The sequence below is a fragment of the Sprattus sprattus genome (assembly GCF_963457725.1).
Source record: "Sprattus sprattus genome assembly, chromosome: 14".
Lineage (NCBI taxonomy): Eukaryota > Metazoa > Chordata > Actinopteri > Clupeiformes > Clupeidae > Sprattus > Sprattus sprattus.
Genome location: NC_137912.1, coordinates 6,198,529 through 6,221,028, shown reverse-complemented (window position 1 = coordinate 6,221,028; position 22,500 = coordinate 6,198,529). Strand labels below are relative to the sequence as shown.

General features: G+C 45.3%; 1 protein-coding gene across 2 annotated transcripts in view; it reads right to left on the bottom strand.

Moving 5' to 3' along the window:
• Positions 1-4,246: 4,246 nt before the first annotated feature.
• Positions 4,247-22,500, bottom strand: part of rerg (RAS-like, estrogen-regulated, growth inhibitor) — a gene marked incomplete at both ends in the record, with an annotated part of 33,059 nt that continues 14,805 nt past the window's right edge. Inside the window, 3 exons of one of the 2 annotated variants that reach the window (XM_080851450.1) lie at positions 4,247-4,657; positions 6,932-7,005; positions 14,160-14,216. In XM_080851450.1, the coding sequence (XP_080707576.1) occupies positions 4,247-4,657; positions 6,932-7,005; positions 14,160-14,216 (542 nt within the window). The remainder of the gene's footprint in view (positions 4,658-6,931; positions 7,006-14,159; positions 14,217-22,500) is intronic. The other variant, XM_080851451.1, reaches the window with a different exon arrangement.

Genomic DNA, 22,500 nt, shown 5'->3' with positions numbered 1-22,500 from the left:
AATACACATTAAGGGTTGCTACAATATGTTATCATGAAAACATTAATGAACACAGTATTTCAGAGATCAAACTAATTTTGGAGAAACAGTGTATAATGAGCAGATAGACAACACGTGGGAACAAATGAATACAACTTCTTCAGGGGGTTATCAAACATTATTGTGAATGACGAACATTAACATGGATTTATGGGAACAGCCGCTCAACAGCGCCTCGTCTGCTGCAACTAATTACAAAACCAACTTCCTCCAACAATGTCACGTAGGCCTATGCGCAAATTAACGTATTCTTTTAACGACATTGAAGCGAAAAAGTAAATTTCGCCACAAAGCTAAATTTAACAAATAATGAGAATACATACTGTAACGTGCCGGCATAGTCGCCCCATAATGCCTTGCGGCGGGCGCATCATTTTCTATGTGTGATGATGAACTAACATGTACCTGTTCCTTACTGTTCTTATTGCATGTCGTTGTACTGTGTTGGGACTGAGTTTATACAGGTGCGTGACGGTAACACAGTCTATTTGCTGCGATCGTTGTTGTGTTTATGTGAAATAATTGCAGTCTTACAAGGCAAAATAGCGTTTGAAAGTTTTCCGTTTTCGCGCGGCGCCAGGAGTGAAGCTCGCCTAGAGCGCCAAATGTGCTAGGGCCGCCCCTGCACCCACACACACGCACGCACACACACACACACACAAACACACACATACACACAATGGTGAGGGAAAGAGAGGAAGGGAATTGAAGTGACCTGCTGGAGTTGTGGGTTGCGTTGAAGTCCACTGCATCTATACATTTATATTTAACCCACGGATCGCTTGGGAGTTGATTTTCCCAGCTGTGCCCTGCAATGCAGTTTGCTGTTTGTGAGAGAGAGAGCAGAGGGAGGGGATGTTGAGCGCTGTGGTAACCCTTCCACGGTTATATTCGGAGATGCACTAGCAATTATCCGCCCGGAGTCGTCGGTGACGCCCTGCCAGTGCCTGCAATCTCAACTGCCGCGCCACCATTTACCGTGGCCCTAGAAACCCGCGGACACAGCTGAGCCTGTGGAGTTACTTCACAACCGTCGGTTAAATATAAATGTATAGATGCAGTGGACTTCAACGCAACCCACTACTCCAGCAGGTCACTTCAATTCCTCCCCTCTCTCTCCCTCACCATTGTGTGTGTGTGTGTGTGTGTGTGAGTGTGTGTGTGTGTGTGTGTGTGTGTGTGAGAGAACCATTCCAGGCAGCTTTGGCCCTTGCTGTTGGGAAGAAAAGGCACCCGAGGTGCAGTGGTGCAGAGCTCCGATATCTTCAGCAGCTCTCCACAGGCTGAGATGGCCGAGAGGTCTTGCAGCTAGGCAGGGTAAAGAAGCAACGGCTCCGAAGTGGAAGCTCACTTCAGCAGCACAAGCACTTTGCCTCCGTTTCATTGGTCCTTTGCTTTGAAAGAAGCCCTTCACTTTGATTGACTTTTCATGCAAATGTGACATTTTGAAGTCATCCACCGCAGGGGCAAGAGTCCCTTTTGAAAATGCGCGTAGCTTCGAGTGGCAGGAAACAAGAAACAAGAAAAGAAAAAAAAGAACGGTGATAGCTAAAAATAAAGAGAGCAGTAGGGGCATCGACTGACGTCAACCAGGCGCCATGGATTTGAAGGGAGTGTGAAATGACAACGATTATTCGCCGGGGTAATGAGGAGAGGAGAGCTCCCAGCAGCTGGAGCCTCGTAGCGCTTCACTAGCGACTACCTGCTGCTCACGGCCCGTGCAGTAGCATCTGTATCTAATCCAGTCACCTTCACGGCCGACCAAAGGCTTCCTAAGGCCTGACGCCTTGGTTCGGTTGTGTGGTATTATGCATTGTGTGTGGCCGACAGTGACAGTGTGTTTGCGTTTGCACCCTTTTCATGTCAGCTGAGGTGTTCGTTGTGTGTGTTTGTGTACGTTCTTTTTGTGGTGCACAGGAGTGAGAAGGTGTGTGTGTGTGTGTGTGTGCCTGCGTGTGCAAGCGCATTAGCATGAGGTAAACACTCCCTGTAACTGGACTGTTGATGAGACCATGAAGGTCAGGGATTTGCCTGGAAAAGGCATTTGGTAGCTACCGCAGCAGGAAATGAGTCCTGAAAGTCCTTGTGGCTCTGTAGTCTGTTGTGAATGTATGAATCTGTGGGTGCATGTTGCCATGGCAATAGCTGAAATACCTTAGTGCCCACCATTCTGCACAATGACCTTAACATTAATATTTGTTTTCTTTTGCAGGGATTTCAAGGGATCTGTATTTCACAAGCTGCCTAAGATAAAGGATAAAACTCATAAGAGTTTGTGTCCCAAAGGGTTCATTTTAGATATATTTTCAAATGACATCTGATAAATTGGACATGGGGAAGGTAGATTAACTTCTCCCCCCGCACCTCTTCTCAGGCATGACACTTGGACATACCTTAAGGGTGTAGAGAGACATCATGGACGACGTGTAAGTGAACTGATTTATCTTAAATTAACTACTACATATACATTCGAAAAATGCATTTGTAAACCAAACGTCAACACACCTTTACTGAACACGTATCTTTACTGTCTCCTTAAATACTGTGGACAGAGAACTCTACCCCCCCAGGAACTTATGTGATATTTTAGGGTGTCACACTTGCTCATAGGACCTGCCTGTATGATCGCTGAGCTCAGGATACCTCAGGATACACAGTAAGAGAACTTCTAGTTCAACAAAGAACATATTTTGTTGCCTACTAACCTCATTGAGCGAATGGGCATTCGCTGTTGTGTTGTTATGAGGAGTTAATCTGATATCACTACTAGACACATTCGTTTTTAATTTGGGAGAGGCAATAAAAAGATTAGCAATGTCTGTTTCTGTCTTTTAATAATAACATTTATACATATATTTTTAAACAATCTTTCATTACAATTGCACAGCAGGAAAAAAAAAAGTCCAAGTATTTCCCTGACTCAAAATCATTATCTAGATTTAAGGGACACAACAAGGTATAATTCAGAGATGAATCAGCTTGGCATTAAATACAGGCATATCTACGAACTGCTGATTCTGCCCTTATTGCACGGAGTCATAAGAAATACTTCCGGACAAAAGAAAAACAAACCATTCACCATCAGATGTTAAGGCAGTATTATACATACATACATTACAATTACGACGGCCCATCCACACAGGATGTTTCTGGACTGAAGGATGGCTTGGGGAAATGTGTAAACCCAGGAAGAACCTCCCTCGGAAAGAAACAAGGGTGATTAGATACGAGGGAAAAACAAGCAGAGGGGACTATTTGACCACATCGTCAGAGTTCTTTTTTTTGACCGCTTCCTTTAAAAAGAACAGATTATATCTCTGTCCTACTAGGGAGTAAAGCCATAGAGGGGTTCCAGTGCGCTTTTTTTCGGGGGTGGTGGTGGTGGTTGGGGGTGAATGTTTATTGTTTGTTGTCAGAGCTACAGGGTAGGCCATGTCTGTGTGGGCAAATTATGGTTTATTTCACGACCAGCCTCGGAGCTCGCGGGGGGTCATCCATGTGCTATGGGGCTGGAAAAGACTGCCGGCTGCATAGTGGTCTTAGACGATAACTCTTTTGATATTTCAACGAATCCCTCAATGTTGCTCTGCTCCGACTGTAAATACACAAACAGGGGGCCCTGATCATATCAAAACATTCCCCACCAAACTTTTGATGAAGCAAATGCCAGTAACGTTTAAGTCTGTTGTCTCAAATTCACTGTAGAGCAGACCATGAGAATAGGATTAAAGAGCTTAACAGCATGAAAAGTCTGCCCCTTCGTACGGATAAACTTGTGTGTTTGTGTGAAAGCCTTCCGGTCGTAAATTAAGAACTCCCAGGGTTCCTCAAAGCTGTTCAATGATTACCACCTCAAAAAAACTCCCAAGAATGTTCTACTCTAGAATCTTCCAGAACCATGTTATTTTTTAGCATGGAAAAAAACAACAGAATATGTGTTCCACTGCCATCTATGCAGCCAATGTATGGCATTCTGGTATGTGATTCCAAACCCATGGTGGCACATTGCTCTCCGGCAAGGGCTACCCAGCCCAGATAAGAGAAATATAACCATAATATATATTTATATAAAAAAAAACAGCGTCCATTTAATCAAATTCAGTCATTCTTTTTTACATACTAATGTTATAGTGGCATATCGTCTTTATTTTTTTGTCTTGTTCGTCTTGCTTTATTCTCCTAGCAGCGCCTCGCCCTCTAGCGCCCTCTAGCTGCTGATCTTGGTGAGCATCTTGTTGATGGCCTGTTTGACGTGCGTGGTGGAGCTACGGCGACGGGCCTTGCCCTGGACGGCACGCCGCCGCCGCACCTCGCGGCACAGCTCGTGGAACGCCTCGGCCACGCAGCCGCCCTCGTCGGCGCACGCCGAGCACTCGTAGAAGGCGCACGCCATCTCGGCGGCTAGCCGTTCGCCCTCCTCGGTGCCCACCTGCCGCGCGTGCTCCAGGTCGGCCTTGTTGCCCACGAGAACCAGCGGCACGTTCTTGGGCTTCTTCACCTCCTCCAGGAGGCCCCGGAGTGGGGCCACTTCCTCAAAGCTGCCGCGGTCGGTGATGTCGTAGACGATGACGAAGCCGTCCCCCCAGCGCATGTGTCCCTCCTTCTGCAACGTGTCCTCCTAAAGGGGAGAGAAACAGAACCATGAACCCACCTGCTGCAAAAACAGTTGAAACAATAGAATTCAGCAATACCAAATTCAGGAATACCAAATTCAGGTATAACAAATTCAGCAATACCAAATTCAGGAATGCCAAATTCAGCAAATCCATATTCAGGTATACCAAATTCAGGAATACCAAATTCAGGAATACCAAATTCAGGTATACCAAATTCAGCAAATCCAAATTCTGGTATATCAAATTCAGCAAAACCAAATTCAGGTATATCAAATTCAGGAATGCCAAATTCAGCAAATCCATATTCAGGTATACCAAATTCAGGAATACCAAATTCAGGAATACCAAATTCAGGTATACCAAATTCAGCAAATCCAAATTCTGGTATACCAAATTCAGCAAAACCAAATTCAGGTATATCAAATTCAGCAGTACCAAATTCAAAATCTAAACAAAACGAAAAGATTTCATCATTTTGTGTACATGCTGACAGTAATGGCATAGGGCAGTGCACCATACTGGGTACCCGGATGGGTTACTCATAATGGTAAAAAAAGTTGAAAGTACAACGCTGGACACTTTACACCCTCAATGGTTGCCATCTTGGCTACGTAGCGGAAGTGGAGAGACCACTAACTGTTTTTTTTCAACAGTGGTCAGATGACGTTGCAATTGTAATTGCTTTTAAGAGCACAATGTAATCGTATTCAATTTGAGACAGCACTACCCTATTGACGTTTACGCACATACGTACATCGAAGTGTACTGATGGAAGTATACAGAATGAGCTTGTATCGTGTCTTACAAGCTAGGCTATTGGAATAATTACCACAAAACCAAGAATCCACACTTCCTGCTGTAAAACATGAGGATGTCCCCTTTACTGAAAATCAGTTGTGCACCAGACGCCACCAAAGCCCAGTTTGACCAAACTTGCCAGGTCCGTCTTCCAGATCCATACAACATTGTGCCAGTGCACAAAAGGAAACAAGCAAAGTACCCCTAATTTAGAGACTATTCACAGATCCTAAATGTATTGGACCAAGCAGGCAAGCAAAGGGAAAAAAGCCCCTCTTTTGTGATGGTTTCACTGGAGGTTCTTGGAGCTGAACTAAATTGCTCCACGAGCATCTGCAGCTTATTCAGGTGCAGTTTGCTCTCCTGAGATCCAGAGACCTTGGTCGGAAAACAAAGGAACCAACCAGGCTTTGACCTCTCTGTTGCCGGCAGTCCAAGGGCTGGGAGTAAAAAATAACTGAGCCGGGTGACTGATGACTGGAGAAGACAGACATTTTAACAGCACCCAGATAAGCAGAGTGTTTGAACTTGGTATTTATTGGCCTGTAAAAGCTGCTTCAGCGTCAAAGGCATTGACTCTGTTTCTGAGGTCTTGAGCACAGTATATCCCTCCCTCTCTCTCTTTTCTCTCTCTGTCTCTCTCTCTGTCTCTCTCCCTCCTTCCCTCTCTCTCTTCTCTCTCTCTCTCCCTCCCTCCCTCTCTTCTCTCTCTGTCTCTCTCTCTCTCATCACTAGCACAGTATCTCCCTCTCTCTCTTCTCTCTCTCTGTCTCTCTCTCTCAACACTTCATGGAAACCTGAGAGGCTAGTGTTTTGACAGACGTGTCTGGAACCACTCGATTCCTCACCAAAGCAGAGCGCTCGAAATAGCCTTCGCTGTAATGAAAGAGGGATGACTTGGCTGGAGGTGTCGCAAAGACCGGCAGCCCAATACAAAAAAAAAAAAAAAAAACAACACGTCCTCAAAAAGGAGGCACTGCAAAGGAAGTTTGTTGTGCTTCTCCACGCTTTGTGAATTTGCCCTCAGCTGACCCTTAGCTGTGGTATTCTCGTAGGTTTTAATGTTTACCATGACGTCTGAGGTAATGACTGATAAGAATGTGTATCTCATCTCCAAGTCTTTGAGAGGGGTTTTCATGTGTGCCTACATATACAGATATCGCTCAGACAAACTATACTGTACGCTTTCTTTCTTTTTCTTTTCTCTTCACTTTTCATTGAATAACCTCACATCACATTCACCCCAGTCTACTCTGGCAGGGGGACTGCCAATGGAAACTAGCCTTTTGGCTACAATTGGGTGCATTTACATTTTAATGTTTAATAATGTACACTGTCCCTCTTATCAAATAAACAAATCAAATCAAAAACATTGAAAGACGCTTCTCAAGAGAAAAACAAAACAGACGGAAAACTGGGGAAAGGTGGAGATTCTTTCAGAACACAGTCGTCGTAAATTCTTGAGGCTTTTTGTTTACCTGTCCCGCTGTGTCCAGAATCTCCATGGAGACGACCTCATCGTCGATATTTGCCTGATGGCGATAGGTTGACTCTGGGAACAGGGAAAAAGTGGAACAGGAAAGGGCAAGGGCCATTAGCAGAGAATTAATGGGAAAGCCTGAATGTTTATGTGCCTAAGGTGTGAAGCCCAGCTGGACCTTCACCTTGTAAATTAGCCTCTAGTTCAGGTGAGTTAGCCTCTAGTTCAGGTGAATAAGCCTTCAGTCCAGGGCAGTGCACTGAGGGTCCAGGCCCTGGGGGAGCTCAGGACAGGGGTAAGGTGAAAGGGCTCTGCTTGCCTTGGAGTGCAGGTGTGAACGATCACTCTAACCCTGTGTGGCGTTGCCCTCGAGGCGCTGCTATTTACCCCAGTCGTCCTCCCATAAACACCCATCTGTGTAAACACCTCATAAAATGAATGAGAAGGTTGGTGTGTGTGTGTGTGTGTGTGTGTGGAATGAGAAGGTTGCCATTTGTGTGTCTGGGGGGCTTTCACAGTGTGTGGCGGTGGCATAGTTTCCTTCCAGAAGATTCCAAAAAAAAAAAAAAAGCATCCTATTTTTGCTCTGCTTATTGGATAAGTCGATCCTCGCAGGGATCGGCAGCATTCCGCAGGGTGACTCCTCTTAAAGCTGTTCATTAACGCCAGGCCCTGGCACAGCGACTGTCTCACAGCATCTGCTACCTTTAAAAGGACATCCTTCTCGCTGAAAACCGCCTGGTGTTCTCCACCTTGGCCCTCTTACAATCCCAGACATACCTCTGTGTGCTGTGACCTGCAAGATGGCATTGGTTGGTCATGTGGTGAAAGACTGTTGTTCTCAATCACTGTAAAGGTTCTCAGAGGACACAGATAGTGTGGCTTGCATCCTACAGATATGTATTTGGAACACCTGTTGTTTACAGCGTGAACCTCCCCTCTAACTACTCATGACCACTATGTCTTGTGAAATGGTGTGCGAAAATTTGACATTTTCGAAAAGGTTGCTAAGAAGGCAAATGATTTAATAGCCCAGAGTACAGTGCATACCTCCACGTTTTTTGGTATTTGCTGTCTGAAGACCTGTAATTTTCTGGGCAGCCCATATTTCACTGCTGCGTTCGTTCGTTCTCTCCGATTCTCATGCAATTCTCTTGTTATTACATACCTGACCTGTCAGGCCCAAGAGAAAGTTCTCTCGTCACCTCTCATTCCAAACATCTCCCCCCTCCAGCAGCCGAAAACAAGGCAGTGCTCCACTCCTCCTCCTCATCTGATCACAAACTATCCCCTGCCCCCCCCCCCCCCAACAAACGCCTACTTCTTCAAAAATCAGTTCCCCCTTTGAACAAAAAAACCCAGTCCCGATCCTAATGGCTTTTCCTCTTTCTCCTTAACAGACGCCTTCAGAGAGGCCTTCTCGGGATTCAATTAGATTAGGTTTGGAACGGACAGAAATGTGGACTCAAGCTACTGGGTAGCCCTTAGTGGGACAGAATTAGCACTTTAAAGTAGCCCTATTACATCAGTATCAGGCTGCACCCTGTCGGCGCTCCAGCGGCCATGTTTGTTGTTAATGAGTCACATGCCATATTCTTTGCCTTTTCTGTCCTAACAGCGTGAGCAGTAGACTATGGCCCTAATGAGTAGACCACAATAAGTCAAACATCTCTAAGGCTGTCTGTGTGTGTGTGTTTTTTTTTTTTTACAGATTCCAAACCTGGTTACTATGGAAATAGGAGGCTATGCAGATGAGTGTCTGAGTGCCTTGTGTGTGTGTGTGTGTGTGTGTGTGTGTTTGTGTGTGTGTGTTTGGGGGGGGGGGGGTTAGAGGGGTTGTGGTGATGAATGTAACAATGCACCCTTCTTCCCATAAAACCGAAGGTTGGCTGTTAATGACAAGCGAAGGTCATGCCACCATTTTAAGTCTGTTTTGTGTCCAGCTGCTGCTGTTAACACCAGCTGCAAAAAAGGAGGAAATTCAGCTCTCCCAATACACAGACCTAATTCTCTGGACTGTAAAGTATGTCAGAAAACCCTTTGTAGCCTAGTTTTACACTGTCCCATGTATGAAGAGATCTCCTATACATTCTGTGTGTATTTCTGAAATAACACTTGTTAATACATAAAACAAGGTTTGTGGTTAGATTTAGGTTAAGTTTGACTTCAGTAGAGGGTAGATTGAACTTAACCTAAATCTAACCACAACCCATGTTTTATGTATTAATACGCGTTACATCAACAGCACACACAACGTCTATATGTGGACAAACACACAGGACTAGAATCATTTATTAGTTAATGGCAAGTTGTTAGTTAAAGGCTACAATGGTTACAAGCTCTTTGTACCGACTATGTATTTACCACCAGGTAAAGGAGGTCCATGTTATGATAGACGTGCCTTGATGTAATTAGCTCAACATTGTCTTAAGCAGTTCTTGGGTACAGACACGGCAACAAGTTTGGTTGCTACAACAAAAGGCGCCTGACCCCCGGCACCGGTCCGTGAGCTTTGGTCATCGAAACAAATTAATTTGAATCAAACCATCACTCAATATATTTCTGTATTCCTGCACAACACTCCTCTCATTTCAACCTAATTTATTTATTGAGGCAGAAGCCTGTGGCTGTCTCTCTGAACAGGCGCTCCACAGACAGCCCTGCACTGTCTCTCTGAACAGGCGCTCCACAGACAGGCCTGTAGCTGTCTCTCTGAACAGGCGCTCCACAGACAGCCCTGTAGCTGTCTCTCTGAACAGGCGCTCCACAGACAGCCCTGTAGCTGTCTCTCTGAACAGGCGCTCCACAGACAGCCCTGTAGCTGTCTCTCTGAACAGGCGCTCCACAGACAGCCCTGAAGCTGTCTCTCTGAACAGGCGCTCCACAGACAGCCCTGTAGCTGTCTCTCTGAACAGGCGCTCCACAGACAGCCCTGTAGCTGTCTCTCTGAACAGGCGCTCCACAGACAGCCTGTAGCTGTCTCTCTCCAGCCCTACGCTGTCTCTCTATACAGACCCTCCACAGACAGGCCTGTAGCTGTCTCTCTGAACAGGCGCTCCACAGACAGCCCTGCGCTGTCTCTCTGAACAGGCGCTCCACAGACAGCCTGTAGCTGTCTCTCTCCAGCCCTGCGCTGTCTCTCTGAACAGGCACTCCACAGACAGGCCTGTAGCTGTCTCTCTGAACAGGCGCTCCACAGACAGCCCTGCGCTGTCTCTCTGAACAGGCGCTCCACAGACAGCCCTGTAGCTGTCTCTCTCCAGCCCTGCGCTGTCTCTCTATACAGGCGCTCCACAGACAGCACTGTAGCTGTCTCTCTGAACAGGCCCTACACAGACAGCCCTACGCTGTCTCTCTATACAGACCCTCCACAGACAGCCCTGCGCTGTCTCTCTGAACAGGCGCTCCACAGACAGCACTGTAGCTGGCCAAGTTATTAAATCACCTTGGCCTCACTCACGCTCCAGTCACATGGCAACGCACTATGTATTTATACCACATCCTCTAAAAACATGATTAAATTGCCTCCAGACCCACGCCACCAGCGGAGGGAGCGGCGGAGATGAGTCTGTCCTGCGCCGTAACTCAATATTCCCCCCGTGTCAGCGGACCCTGGTTACACAGAGCCGTCTCTGCCTCGGCTTGTGAGAGTCACTGTACTGTCACTAAAGCATCCATGGTTCGGCTGTCTGTTGAAAGATTTATGGTAGGAGAAGAATCATCCTTTGACAGGAAGTAAAAAAAAAAAAAACAATGAAGAGAAACAAACAGTCTGGACTACTTGCACTATGTTTTTTATTCTATTTGATGTACTTTCTTTTAATTTGGTTTTATTTTTTAATTTTTGTCCTTTATTATTTTATTTATTTTATGTACTTTCTTTTAATTTAGTCTTATTTTTCAATTTTTGTCCTTTATTATTTTAAATTTTGTCTTTAGTTTTCCTTGGGTTGCTTGTATTTATATAAAGCACATTGAATCGCCTCTGTGCATGAAATATATATTATGCTGTATAAATAAACTTGCCTTGCCTCTCGAAGAGTGGGGGGGTTTATTAATGAAAAAGTTTTCTGACGATTGGCCTACTAAATCTACTAAAAATCCAATCCACTGAGTTTATCTGCAAGAAATCTGATATGATCTTCAAGAAATATGTACAAATTCTATGCATTAACTTGGCATTGTATTTGAATTATGGCACTATGTCGTGTGGTATGTTGAGCTGCAAGTCATCCTTTAGCAGCGTGAGTTAAATCATCACACGAGAAATATTATTTTAGTGAATAATTACAGGGTGCGATCCTGAGCGTGTCACTCTAAAATATGCTGAATGATTTAACCAATGTCTTAGGCTCGCAGATGCAGCGTGATCTAGTCAATGAATCTCCCACGCTCCCTCACTCTCTGGGTCCGTTCCGAGTCCTTTGAAGATGCCTCAGTACAAATTCCCATAGGATTAGGACTCACATTCCACCCCGGACACACCTTTAATAGCCAAAAACACATCAAGCCGGTACACTAGATCGCGGCGAAAAAGCCCCTACCCATTAACCCCTACCCCTCAGGCATTCTATCTCTCCCCACCATCTCTTAAAGGTACAGTCTGTGAGTCTGGCAAAAGGTTGTTTATATATGAGCCCAACATAATAATAATAATTCATTTTATTTGTAGTGCACTCTACATTCCAACAGAATCTCAGAGTGGTACATAGTTAAAAACAGCTCATAACAAAAGCATAGTTTAAAGAATAATACGTTTTTTTTTTTTTTTTTAAGTAGGAAACGCCTTTCTGAATAAAAAGGTTTTTAGGCCAGTCTTAAAACAGTCTAGTGTCTGTGTTGCCCTTAAGCGCAACAGTCAATCAAATGACAGCCCACCCACCCACGCTCCTGAAGCAATGTGCAGTGTTGCCAACTTTTCTGTGAGGAAAGTAGCTGTAAGCTCTCTGAAAAGTCGCCAGAAGTCGCTAGATGACGTAATCAACTAATTTGCATAATATGTAAATAAGCTGCGGATGCGCACAATATGCAATTCTGACGGGGTAACACTAATATTTTTCCCGCGAATACAAAGTTCTAATATGTTGCTGTTATTTCGTCAGACTGCGCTATGTGAGTGGAGAGGAGACCATGACAGCCCTCGCTGTTCTCAGCTCTCGTGAGATCAGTTGTAACATGAACTGCAGAACAGGATATGTCAGATGCTTTTTCAGTGCTTTGTCAACACAAAAATCCACCAAATGACAAAAAAAAGTCGCTAGATTTGTCGCTAGTCGCTTTTTGCTAAAAAAGTCGCCAAGGGGGTCTGAAAAGTCGCCAGATATAGAGACAAAGTCGCTAAGTTGGCAACACTGGCAATGTGTTGGTTGGCTGGAATGTTTAATGGCTCACCCTGAGCCTGGATTTCCATTAGCCAGTAACTATCTGCTTTTGCCGGGGGACAATTTATCGATAAATTAAAAACCTGCCGGTCAAAATGTCCCGTAAAAGCGCTCATACACATCCTTAAACAGAACATTTGTATTTTAACCATAGCAAATAATGGAACTATATCTAATTGTTATTACATTATTTTAATGATTACTGTGAGTCACAAAATCCAACGGCTACTACTCCCATTTGTGTGGGGGGAAAGTGGATTTGATCAAATCACGTTTCATACCCTGCTCATTTTGATTATCATACACATCATGGTGATTAGCCAATCAAATTGTTCTATTTCGAGTTATCTCGTCTCGTGGTGCAATTGGTTTGATAATAATCTTGTGAGGTTGCAGGCTATAACTTGAAGAATAGGTTATGCGAGAAATAGGGCTTCACAACAATCTAGCTAGTCATTTCTGTCTCAGAATGCCTGAAAATGTAATTTATGTTTATCGCTGCTAAGCAGGAGAGTTGGACGATTTTTGATTGCATTAAATTAGAATAAAGTGGTGTCAAGCACGATCATACTGCGAAGTTCTAGTTGCAGCTGCAGCCTACATTTTAGACGGGTAGGATTTGGACATTATCTATTCATGTTGAATTTCATTGCCCACCATACATCAATACGCCCACCCTAGAAAGATGTCTTGGGAGCAGTCAAACTGATGATGATGTTGTCATTCTTTTGTCAATCTAGATATACATTATAAAGGCTACATCATATATTTGTGGTTATAAAATAGATTTGTTATTGAAACATGTGCCGGTAAATTTCAAATTATCGGGACACGGGGTCGGCCAGAAACAATCCTTGTGGATCGCCGCCATGTTTATTTCCAGTTTACAGAGCCAGGACTGTGGATGAACCCTGGACCTGGCACCCACTGACCTGGCAGCTAGAGAACCGTGTCAAGCACTTAGCTGAATTGGACAAATAGAGTATTGTATTAGAATTGCGGACTGCTCCTTTAAGGAAATATCACTCACACCCGTCTGAGACCGTAGAGGAGCCCACAGAGTTACCGATCTTAGTGACAGAGGGGAACCCGGAGGCCGGGCACAACCAGGAAAAACCATGACGTGTGATGAGGGGAGCGGTGAAAATAACACTGCGTGCAGAGCCGACACGGGCCGACGTGAAGCAGCCAGCCACGCCGATATGGTGCTGATGTATTTGTATCCTTTGCTCGGTGGCTGACGTTTTTATGGAGCTGACAACCTACCAACCCTTTGGGAGACGAGCGCAGTGGAAGCAGTGGGTCAAGTGGGTCAAGGGTTTCAGTTTCTGGTAAGAGGCCTAGTCGGCTGCTGCTCAGTGGGTTTGTACAATGGAAATACTTTAAACTAGTATATGGAAGGGATACACTTCCTCTCACCTTTTAGCCAGCCTGAAGGAAAACATGGCACAAAATGTGTGTGTGTGTGTGTGTGTGTGTGTGTGTGTGTGTGTGTGTGTGTGCGTGTGTGTGAGTTTGTTTGTGTGGGTGTGTGGGTGTGTGGGTGTGTGGGTGTGTGCGTGTGTGTGTGTGAGTTTGTTTGTGTGGGTGTGTGGGTGTGTGAGTTTGTGTGTGTGTGTGTGTGTGTGTGTGTGCGTGTGTGTGCGTGTGTGAGTGTGTGTGTGTGTGTGTGTGTGAGTTTGTGTGTGTGTGAGTTTGTGTGTGTGTGAGTTTGTGTGTGTGTGAGTTTGTGTGTGTGTGAGTTTGTGTGTGTGTGCGTGTGTGTGCGTGTGTGTGTGTGAGTTTGTGTGTGTGTGTGTGTGTGTGTGTGTGTGTGTGTGTGTGTGTGGGAATGGTGTGGCTTACCAAGTGTAGGGTCATACTCCCAGATGAAGCGTTTCGTCAGGAACCTCACCACAAGTGCTGCAGAGAGAGAGAGAGACAGAGAGAGAGAGAGAGAGAGAGGGAGAGAGAGAGAGAGCGAGAGAGAGAGAGAGAGAGAGAGAGAGAGAGAGAGAGAGAGAGAGAGAGAGAGAGAGAGAGAGAGAGTGAGAGAGACAGAGAGAGAGAGAGAGAGAGAGAGGGAGAGAGAGAGAGAGAGATGAAGAATAGGAAAGGGAGAGAAGGAGAAAGAACATTAAAAAACAGTATTCCCAAAGCCTTTAGCAAGAAAACACAACTGTGTCAAAAATCAGTTGCCACTCTAAAGACATACTGTACGAGGCATGAACAAACATTATGTCTGCAATTCAGGCTGTAATTAAGACAAAGAATGCTGGCCGCGGGGCTAGTTAAATAATCACTTCAACACCCCCGACACCAGTGAACACAAATATTACCTCATTTAACCAACAACTTTGCCGTCAAGGATAAACATTGATGTTCAATTAGGGAAATATAATCAGGAACCCGAAAAGCTGTTCATTCATTACACACAGATATTAGTTTACCTCACAGCATGTAAATGGCCAAGCACACAGCTCCGCTGAACGCGATGCAATCATCTTCCCAACTGTTATTAAGCCTGATACTTGAGAGGCTGCCAAAAACTCGTTATCTTGTGATCGATCAATCAGAATGGGCTCCAGGCAACAGAGGGGCCCGCAGTGAAAACAGAAGGATTGAGTCTGATAATGGAGACGGGAGTTTCTCCGAAGCGCGGAGGAACCGCCTAGAACACGGTCTTTAGTCCCGGAACAATAAACCTCCTCCACCACGGGCCTTATTGAAACACTGACCTCTCCCACTGCCGCATAGAAATCCCATTTCCTCTGACCCTCCGTGGCCCCGGGTTTAGTCACTGGGGGCAGTGGAAACAACCTTGCCGTCTGACTCGGTGCAATCTATGATTAATCCCGTATATCACTCGGTGCAATCTATGATTAATCCCGTATACTACGGGCCAGATACACTTTCAATTTCAGCTGTCAACAGTGCTTTATATTCAGCGGCTCCGTACGGCACCGACAACGCTACGCTAGCTTTTAACAGCCCCCGCTTTCTGGCATCACCCACGAGGCCACAAGTTCAGCGGTGATGTTAAGTCTCCCCAATAAGGGTGGTGATGATGAATACAGTCAAGCAGCTCGAACGTTTCCCCCCCCAGAACCTTCACAGGATCGTTCTGGTAAAGGACTTCTGAGGTCTTTTCAGTTGAGCGAGGAATCGAAAACGGGACAGCCAGTGGGGAATTGCAGTCAGGTGTCATTGCTTTCAATAGGTCCATCAGAAACACTAGAAGCTGTCAGTCTGGAGATCAAGGTTGAGTGTTTGTGTGTGTGTGTGTGTGTGTGTCCGTACTCTGCTCCCTTCACCCCTCTGCCCCCCGACATAAGTGCTCATTGATTTCATTTCCTTTCTCAACCTGTGGCAGGAATCCTGACTCTTTCCCATCATCCTCTGCTTCCTCGCTTGGAGACTCGTTAATAACCCCTCACAACTGTGCTGACGCGCTCCACGACTCCTAAATAAACACACAAGTTCTGGCAGCCTCTGTCTCCGTTCGCCTTATCGTTAACTAGCCCCCGCGTTCCCCCTGCGTCTCCACGGCGATTAATTACACCATTATATACACTCCAAATGCAACAGCACATAATCCAATTAAGAGGGGGCCGTAGACAGGCTCGCGTGCTAGGAGCTGGGAATACCAATGCTGCCACGGCCCCCTGGAACTTAACGAGTGATCAGCGCTAGGGATTTCACTTTTTTTTTTTTAAAGTTTGCATTTTTTTTCTTGTATTTTCGTAATCCCTGCTGCTGACAGGGCAGCACTACCCTCATTAGTCGACCAGAACAAGGGGTGCTCTAACCGTCCCCCCCCCCCGCCCCCCCTTTTTCGGGTAAAGGTCATTAATCAGTCTGCCAGGGCTTTTGCACTCTAACTTCGGCCCCTCTCGTAGCCCCCGCTGTCCAAAAGTGCGCAGACTAATAGGGATGCAGTGCGTTTCTGCTACTGTGCAGGCAGCCGTAAGCCACGGCCCCGCTACTCTAACCCTGCACACCCTGGGGCCCGGACCAAAGTGTCAAACCGCATTTGTTGCATTTCAAGGTTCCGTCTCACTGATGAGCTCTCTAACTGTCGTGTACATCAACCACATGAGAAGACGGAGCAACTTCATGTACATTTCAAGGTTTCGTCTCACTGATGCGCTCTTATCTGTCGTGTACATCAACCACATGAGAAGACGGAGCGGCTGAGCAACAGCTTGCAGTCCAACTTCAACCGGCCACTTTCCTGCCCCAAATGTATTGCAAGTACGTGCCATAAAGTACCTCGCTCAAAGCCAAACCCGTAGGATAAGGTATGAAATAGCCAAATAAATAATAATGATGGAGTCATTTGTAAAGGAAACAAATATGTTCCTTTTTACAATATATTCCTTATTACTATTTTTACTATACAAATGACTAAAATGACACCGGAATGCAGGAACACCGTGATCCGAAAAAGGTTCCCTGCCTTGCCGCTGTTGTAACGTTAATACATTGCTGGTGGAGCATTGCGTTGTGTGTCGGATCTTGGCACAGTCATATATCTCCCGAGCAGCTCTCCCGGGAGGCTGTCATGTGCCTGAGTGACTCCAAATGGGCCAGAATTGGCGGCCTGAGCCCTGGAGGAGATCTGTTTCCCCTCCATCAGACCTCACTGTAGCCGGCACTGAAAGGGGACAATAGGGGAAATTGCTCTGCTGTTTTTTTTTTCTCAAAGGCAGAGAAAGAGAACATCTATCTCAGCTTGCTCTGTTTTCCTTTATAATTAGCCCTGGGCCGAAAGAGAGAGAGAGAGAGGGAGAGAGAGATAGAAAGAGAGAGAGAGAGAGAGAGAGAAAAAAAAAGAGAGAAAAAGCCATTCTATGCCACTGGTAGACCGTTTGACACTTTTCGTTTAACCCCACATCCCCTCTCAAAGTCTTCCACTGAACTCACTGAAGTTTTAAAGGAGTTGAGAAATTGGTGTCATGTGAAGACAAACACGTCTTCCTTTTATCACTTTCAGTAATTGCATTTGTCCGATAACAACTCAATCATTTCACTAGACGATGTGATGTGTGACCGTGACGATCAAATCCGGACGACTCTTTCGCCCCCCCCGTGTAAATATTCTGCGCATATAAACAGATTAAATGGGTTCCCATTTGTGCCTTGCATGCTTTGTTTGTTTCTTTGTTTAGTTTGTTTCACTTGGCTTGGACTTCGAATGTGTCCTTTTCTCCATCAATATTTTCTTGATGTGAACTCCAACGAAGCGTGACTCACAATCCGCCTCTGCCTCCAACGATTTCAGCACCTTCAGATAATTCGTCTTTTTTTCCTTGTGCTTTTGAGACTTGTTCGACATGAGTCATCGCCCGGAGGAGCCCATTTTCTCATCTTCCCCTCCACCCGAAAGTCTCTTTCATTGAACACGGGTTGACACCGCTAGCTTTCATCACCTGAACTTACCCACGAAACAAGACCTCAAGGCTTGCAAGTCTGACAGATTGCCTCTCCTGAGAAGCAATCTGCCAGTGGTGTGAAAAAATAAAAGCTCTACGGCTTTCACATTTCGGAGCGTTTACAGCAGTTGTGCGTCTCGGTAAAAGCCTCTCTTTCCTCGTCCGCACAGGAAGAGCTCTATGAACTTGAGAGATGTGGCGATGACCCCTGGAGTGAAGGGGTCAACGGCAAGCACACACACACACACACACACACACACACACACACACACACACACACACACAGCAGACAGCTGAACGAGGCTCCACCACACTCACTGTTTCCTTCCCTGTTTCCTTCCCAGTGTCCCTCTTTAATGAAAAAGGTAGTTATGTAAGCAGAGTTGCAATAACAGAAGCTCTTGGTATAGCTCTCCTGGGGTCTCATGAGAGAGAGAGAGAGAGAGAGAGAGAGAGAGAGAGGGAAAGAGAAAGAGAGAGAGAGAGTGCGAGAGAGATAGAGTGAGAGAGAGAGTGAGAGAGGGAGAGAGAGAGAGAGAGAGAGGGAGTGAGAGAGATATATAGAGAGAGAGGGATAGAGAGAGATAGAGCGAGTGAGAGAGAAAGAAAGAGAGAGAGGGAGAGATAAAGAGAGAGAGTGAGAGAGATAGAGCGAGTGAGAGCGAGAGAGAGTGAGAGAGAGAGAGAAGAAGAAGATGAAGAAGATGATCATAAACTTCTGTCTCCATGCCGATGTTAAAGCCAGCTTGCCCATTCAACTCTATCAGTTATTGCTACAGCTCTCAGTAAACAGATATACAGTTATATCTCTTGGTCAATCAGTTGGTCATTTGAATACATTCTACACTGTTTAACTTTTCTGAAGAGGTCAGAACCCAAAGTTAGATGTTAATAATACATTCTGCAGAATGATATTGGATGAAGGTTATTATGAACATGGTGCATTAACTGTACTGCTGTGGTAAATATTAAGCACACAGAAAAAAAATCCTAATCTGATATATCACTGCGACCAGCAGCATGCTATGCCCTGTATATCATGTTATAGAAAGGCAGGGGCACTTCAGTTTCTCAGGAAAGTATTCAGTGTAAATGGCATCTATTGGTTCTGGTTCCGGTCCTGGACAATGAAATCAAATGAATTAAACCCCAGCACTGTAGAGGCTTCAGACTCTTGTGTGCAATTTAAACTAGGAGACATTGCGGCTCTTGAACGACAAATTACTATCTGCCCTCATCAGAAAGTCATTTCAGGGAACCCATTATAGGCCTATTTTCAAATCAGAGGGAGAACAGCTGGAGCAAAAGAGGTCAGTGCTCTCTGATTAGTAATTAAAGAACTCTTCATTCGGTTGAATATATTTATGAAGATGCGTAAAATTGAAATCAAGACCACAAGATTTCTGAACACGTGCGTCGTTGCGCCAGAATATTTCACCCAATGGCGTCGCAGCGCTTCCCGTGGAAAAAACAAACGCCCTCGTATCGAGCGCCAGTGTGTTTATCAGAAGGAACGGATCCTCGAGCAGGACTGAGCTGATTCACAAATCAATGGGATTTTATCCCACTCCGAACCCACAGGGGTTGATAAACGGCTTCTCCCTTTTTTTAACACCCTGGGGCCACAGTGAAAATATTGAACTTCTATCCCCTGAGCGGATCTGGCAACTGCAGAGCGGTCATTACTCTTGAGGTCCGTCTCTGAGGTAATTAAGCTGAAGAAATGTAAGTCTGATAGCAAACAGACTCCAGCCAATTAGCCTTGCCAAGGACCTTGATCTGGAGTGTTGCCGTGGTACTCACTGAATGGCCTCTATTGATTACACAACACCAGCAGTGAAACAGACACCCTGTGGTCTTTCAGTAGAAGACTTCCACCGTGTAGACACCTCAGAGTAACCCTTTATGGTGTGTGTGCGTGTGTGTAGGGTATGTCTGTGTGTGTGTGTTTATTGGGTATTTGTGTGTGTGTATGTCTGTGTCTGTGTGTTTGTCTGTGTGTGTGTGTGTGTGTGCGTGTGTGTGTGTGTGTGCGTGTGTGTGTGTGTGTGTGTGTGTAGGGTATGTGTGTGTGTGTATATTGAGTATTTGTGTGTGTGTGTGTGTGTCTGTGTGTGTGTGTGTGTGTGTGTGTGTGTGTGTAAAAAACTACCCATCTGGAACATTTTCAAACGCTGGCCCTCGCCTGTGCACTGCTGCTTATCCCTGTGAGTGGACTTCTCTGGAAGATACAATCACTGAAGATTTATGGGCAGCCCCAGAGAGGGCCCCCCCCCCCCCCCCCAGCAGAGTTATCGTGCGGTTGTTAACATGAACTTATTTTGTGATCTTCTCCAAATGAGGGTAAATCATTGACTTTGGGGTGGTTTCGGACAGCATACCATTCAATGAGAATGCCATATCTCTCTCTCTCTCTCTCTCTCTCTCTCTCTCTCTCTCTCTCTCTCTCTCTTCATTGCATCTCTGACGGACTGGTGAAATGACTTAGCCCTGTTTGAAGTCCACTAAATGGAAGCTCCCCAGACCTAAGCCATCCCATTTACAGACCACATCAAACACACACACACTCCAGCTAATGAAAACTGCCCACTCCCCAGTCCACACATCCATTACCTTGTGACTGTATATAGGCAAAAGATATCCCCAGACTACAGTTGTATTTTCAGTGATGTCTTGACCTAAAGCCAAATCCTACATTTTAGCGAGTATAAAATATGTTTGGCTGCTAGTACAGAAGTGGTCTGCATTACATGATGTACACTTCATTATTTACCATATAACTCTGACATTTAGCAATCATAATTTAATCCTCTTAACATTTATAACAATTGACCTTGAATTCACATACGACCTACATAAGACATTGATTTTACATAACACTGTAATAACATCCTTGTGACTCACCATCTTCATTTAACTCTAAGTGTAAAATAAAGCATACACTTTGTATTTTTTTCATTACAAATGTCCCCCTGTTGCTTTAAGTCATTTGATTTGATGAATCAATACATACAGGAACTATTCCAACTGTGACATAAAACTGTACCAGGTTCATGACCACCCTGCTGCTAGTTGCCTCTAGTCCTCCTGTCAAGTTCAAGATTATGCGTATAACAGGAGCCCCTGGGTAATGTGTAGAGAATGTGCTGCGTCTATCAGGTGGTTGCCTTGTGACACGCCCCCCGCTACTCTGCAGTGAATGGATTTTGTGATCAATTAGAGCTAGCAGTCCATCAAAGGGCACCAGTGACTCACACACACACACACACACACACACACACACATCAATTAGAGCTAGCAGTCCATCAAAGGGCACCAGTTGAGACGGCATTTACCAGGGGGGCTGATTAGTCAGGACCTGTGTGTCTGCATGTGGGTCTGTTTGACCGTGACTGTGCACGAACACACGCGTTTGCATTTGACCATTTGTTTGTGTGCACATGCGTTTGATCGTGTGTGTGTGTGTGCGTGTGTGTGTGTGTGAGTGTGTGTGTGCGCACGTGTGTGTGTGAATGAGCTGGGCACAGAAAAAATGTGTAATGTCAACTAGCAGCAAACTAATTATGCTGAACTTCATGTAACAGGAGGGGGACACAGTCCCTACCAGTGGCGGAGTAACAGAGATTAACTTAGCTCCGCTCTGCTGTGTGTGTGTGTGTGTGTGTGTGTGTGTGTGTGTGTGTGTGTGTGTGTGTGTATGTGTCTGTCCTGCTTTAGTTCCAGAGCCACCCAAATCAGATGAGGCCTTGTTTAAAACGGATGTAGCTGGAGCTAATGTTGTTCGTCCCTTCTGTCAGGCTTGTCTGTCGGATTCCCATCAGTGACTGCCAGCATCTAGAATACCAGACATGCTCTGTGCCACTACTTACATCCCTTTACCTCATCCAAGTTTCTTTTAACCTTCTGATTTATTACACGTACACATATAACGCTTTTGGTTCATTTGAATTTGAACTCTTATTTCCTTTAGCATTTTGATAATGAAAATGCAATTAAGATTTAAAACACCAACAGAAAACTGTTTTGACAAATTAGTTTGAATGTTTAGATACGGTGTTCCTCCATTCTAAGGTTACCGTAGCGATAACATCTGTGACAGAGGAGGCCCTTCTTTGAGATAGCGTAGCCACCGCACTAACAAGAGGCGCTGACCCTGTGAGCTGCAGATGTTGTGGTTGGGAGCCGTAAACAACTTGACTTCAGAAAAAAATCCCAACCGCTTCCGTTGGAGACAGGGGTCAGCCGCCCTGTGTCACGCTCCCAGCATTCACTGGACGCTTTCCCAGAGTCCCTTTCACCAGCGGACGCTCGCTGGGGCACGTTCAACATTCCCCCCAGTGACAACTTTCTCCCTCGAAACACACCATGAACTCACAGCATGGCAGTTCCCACCAAAGACACAGAGATATATATATATGGTACACTCACTCCTTGAAAAGGGGGAGTCTCGACTAACATACCGGTGACTTCAAGGCAGGCAGAGTTGCCGCCAAAAAACCTTGGGAGAAATCTACTGTAGTAAGCTGATAGCACTGTTGGCTAGCTACACATTGTTGTCTCATAGTTGTGTTACTTAGCAGAGCATCATTGTCCATGTTCTGCCTCTAAGAAAAGAAAACAATGTTTTTTTTTTCATTTTCGGCCAATCCTTTCATTTGTCTTTCATTTCACCCTTTCATCCACAGAGATCAAACGCATCAAAGAAGTGATAAAATGTGTTTTTCTTCCTCATGACTGACCAAAGGGGAGAAAATGTTTTTTTTTTGTTTTTC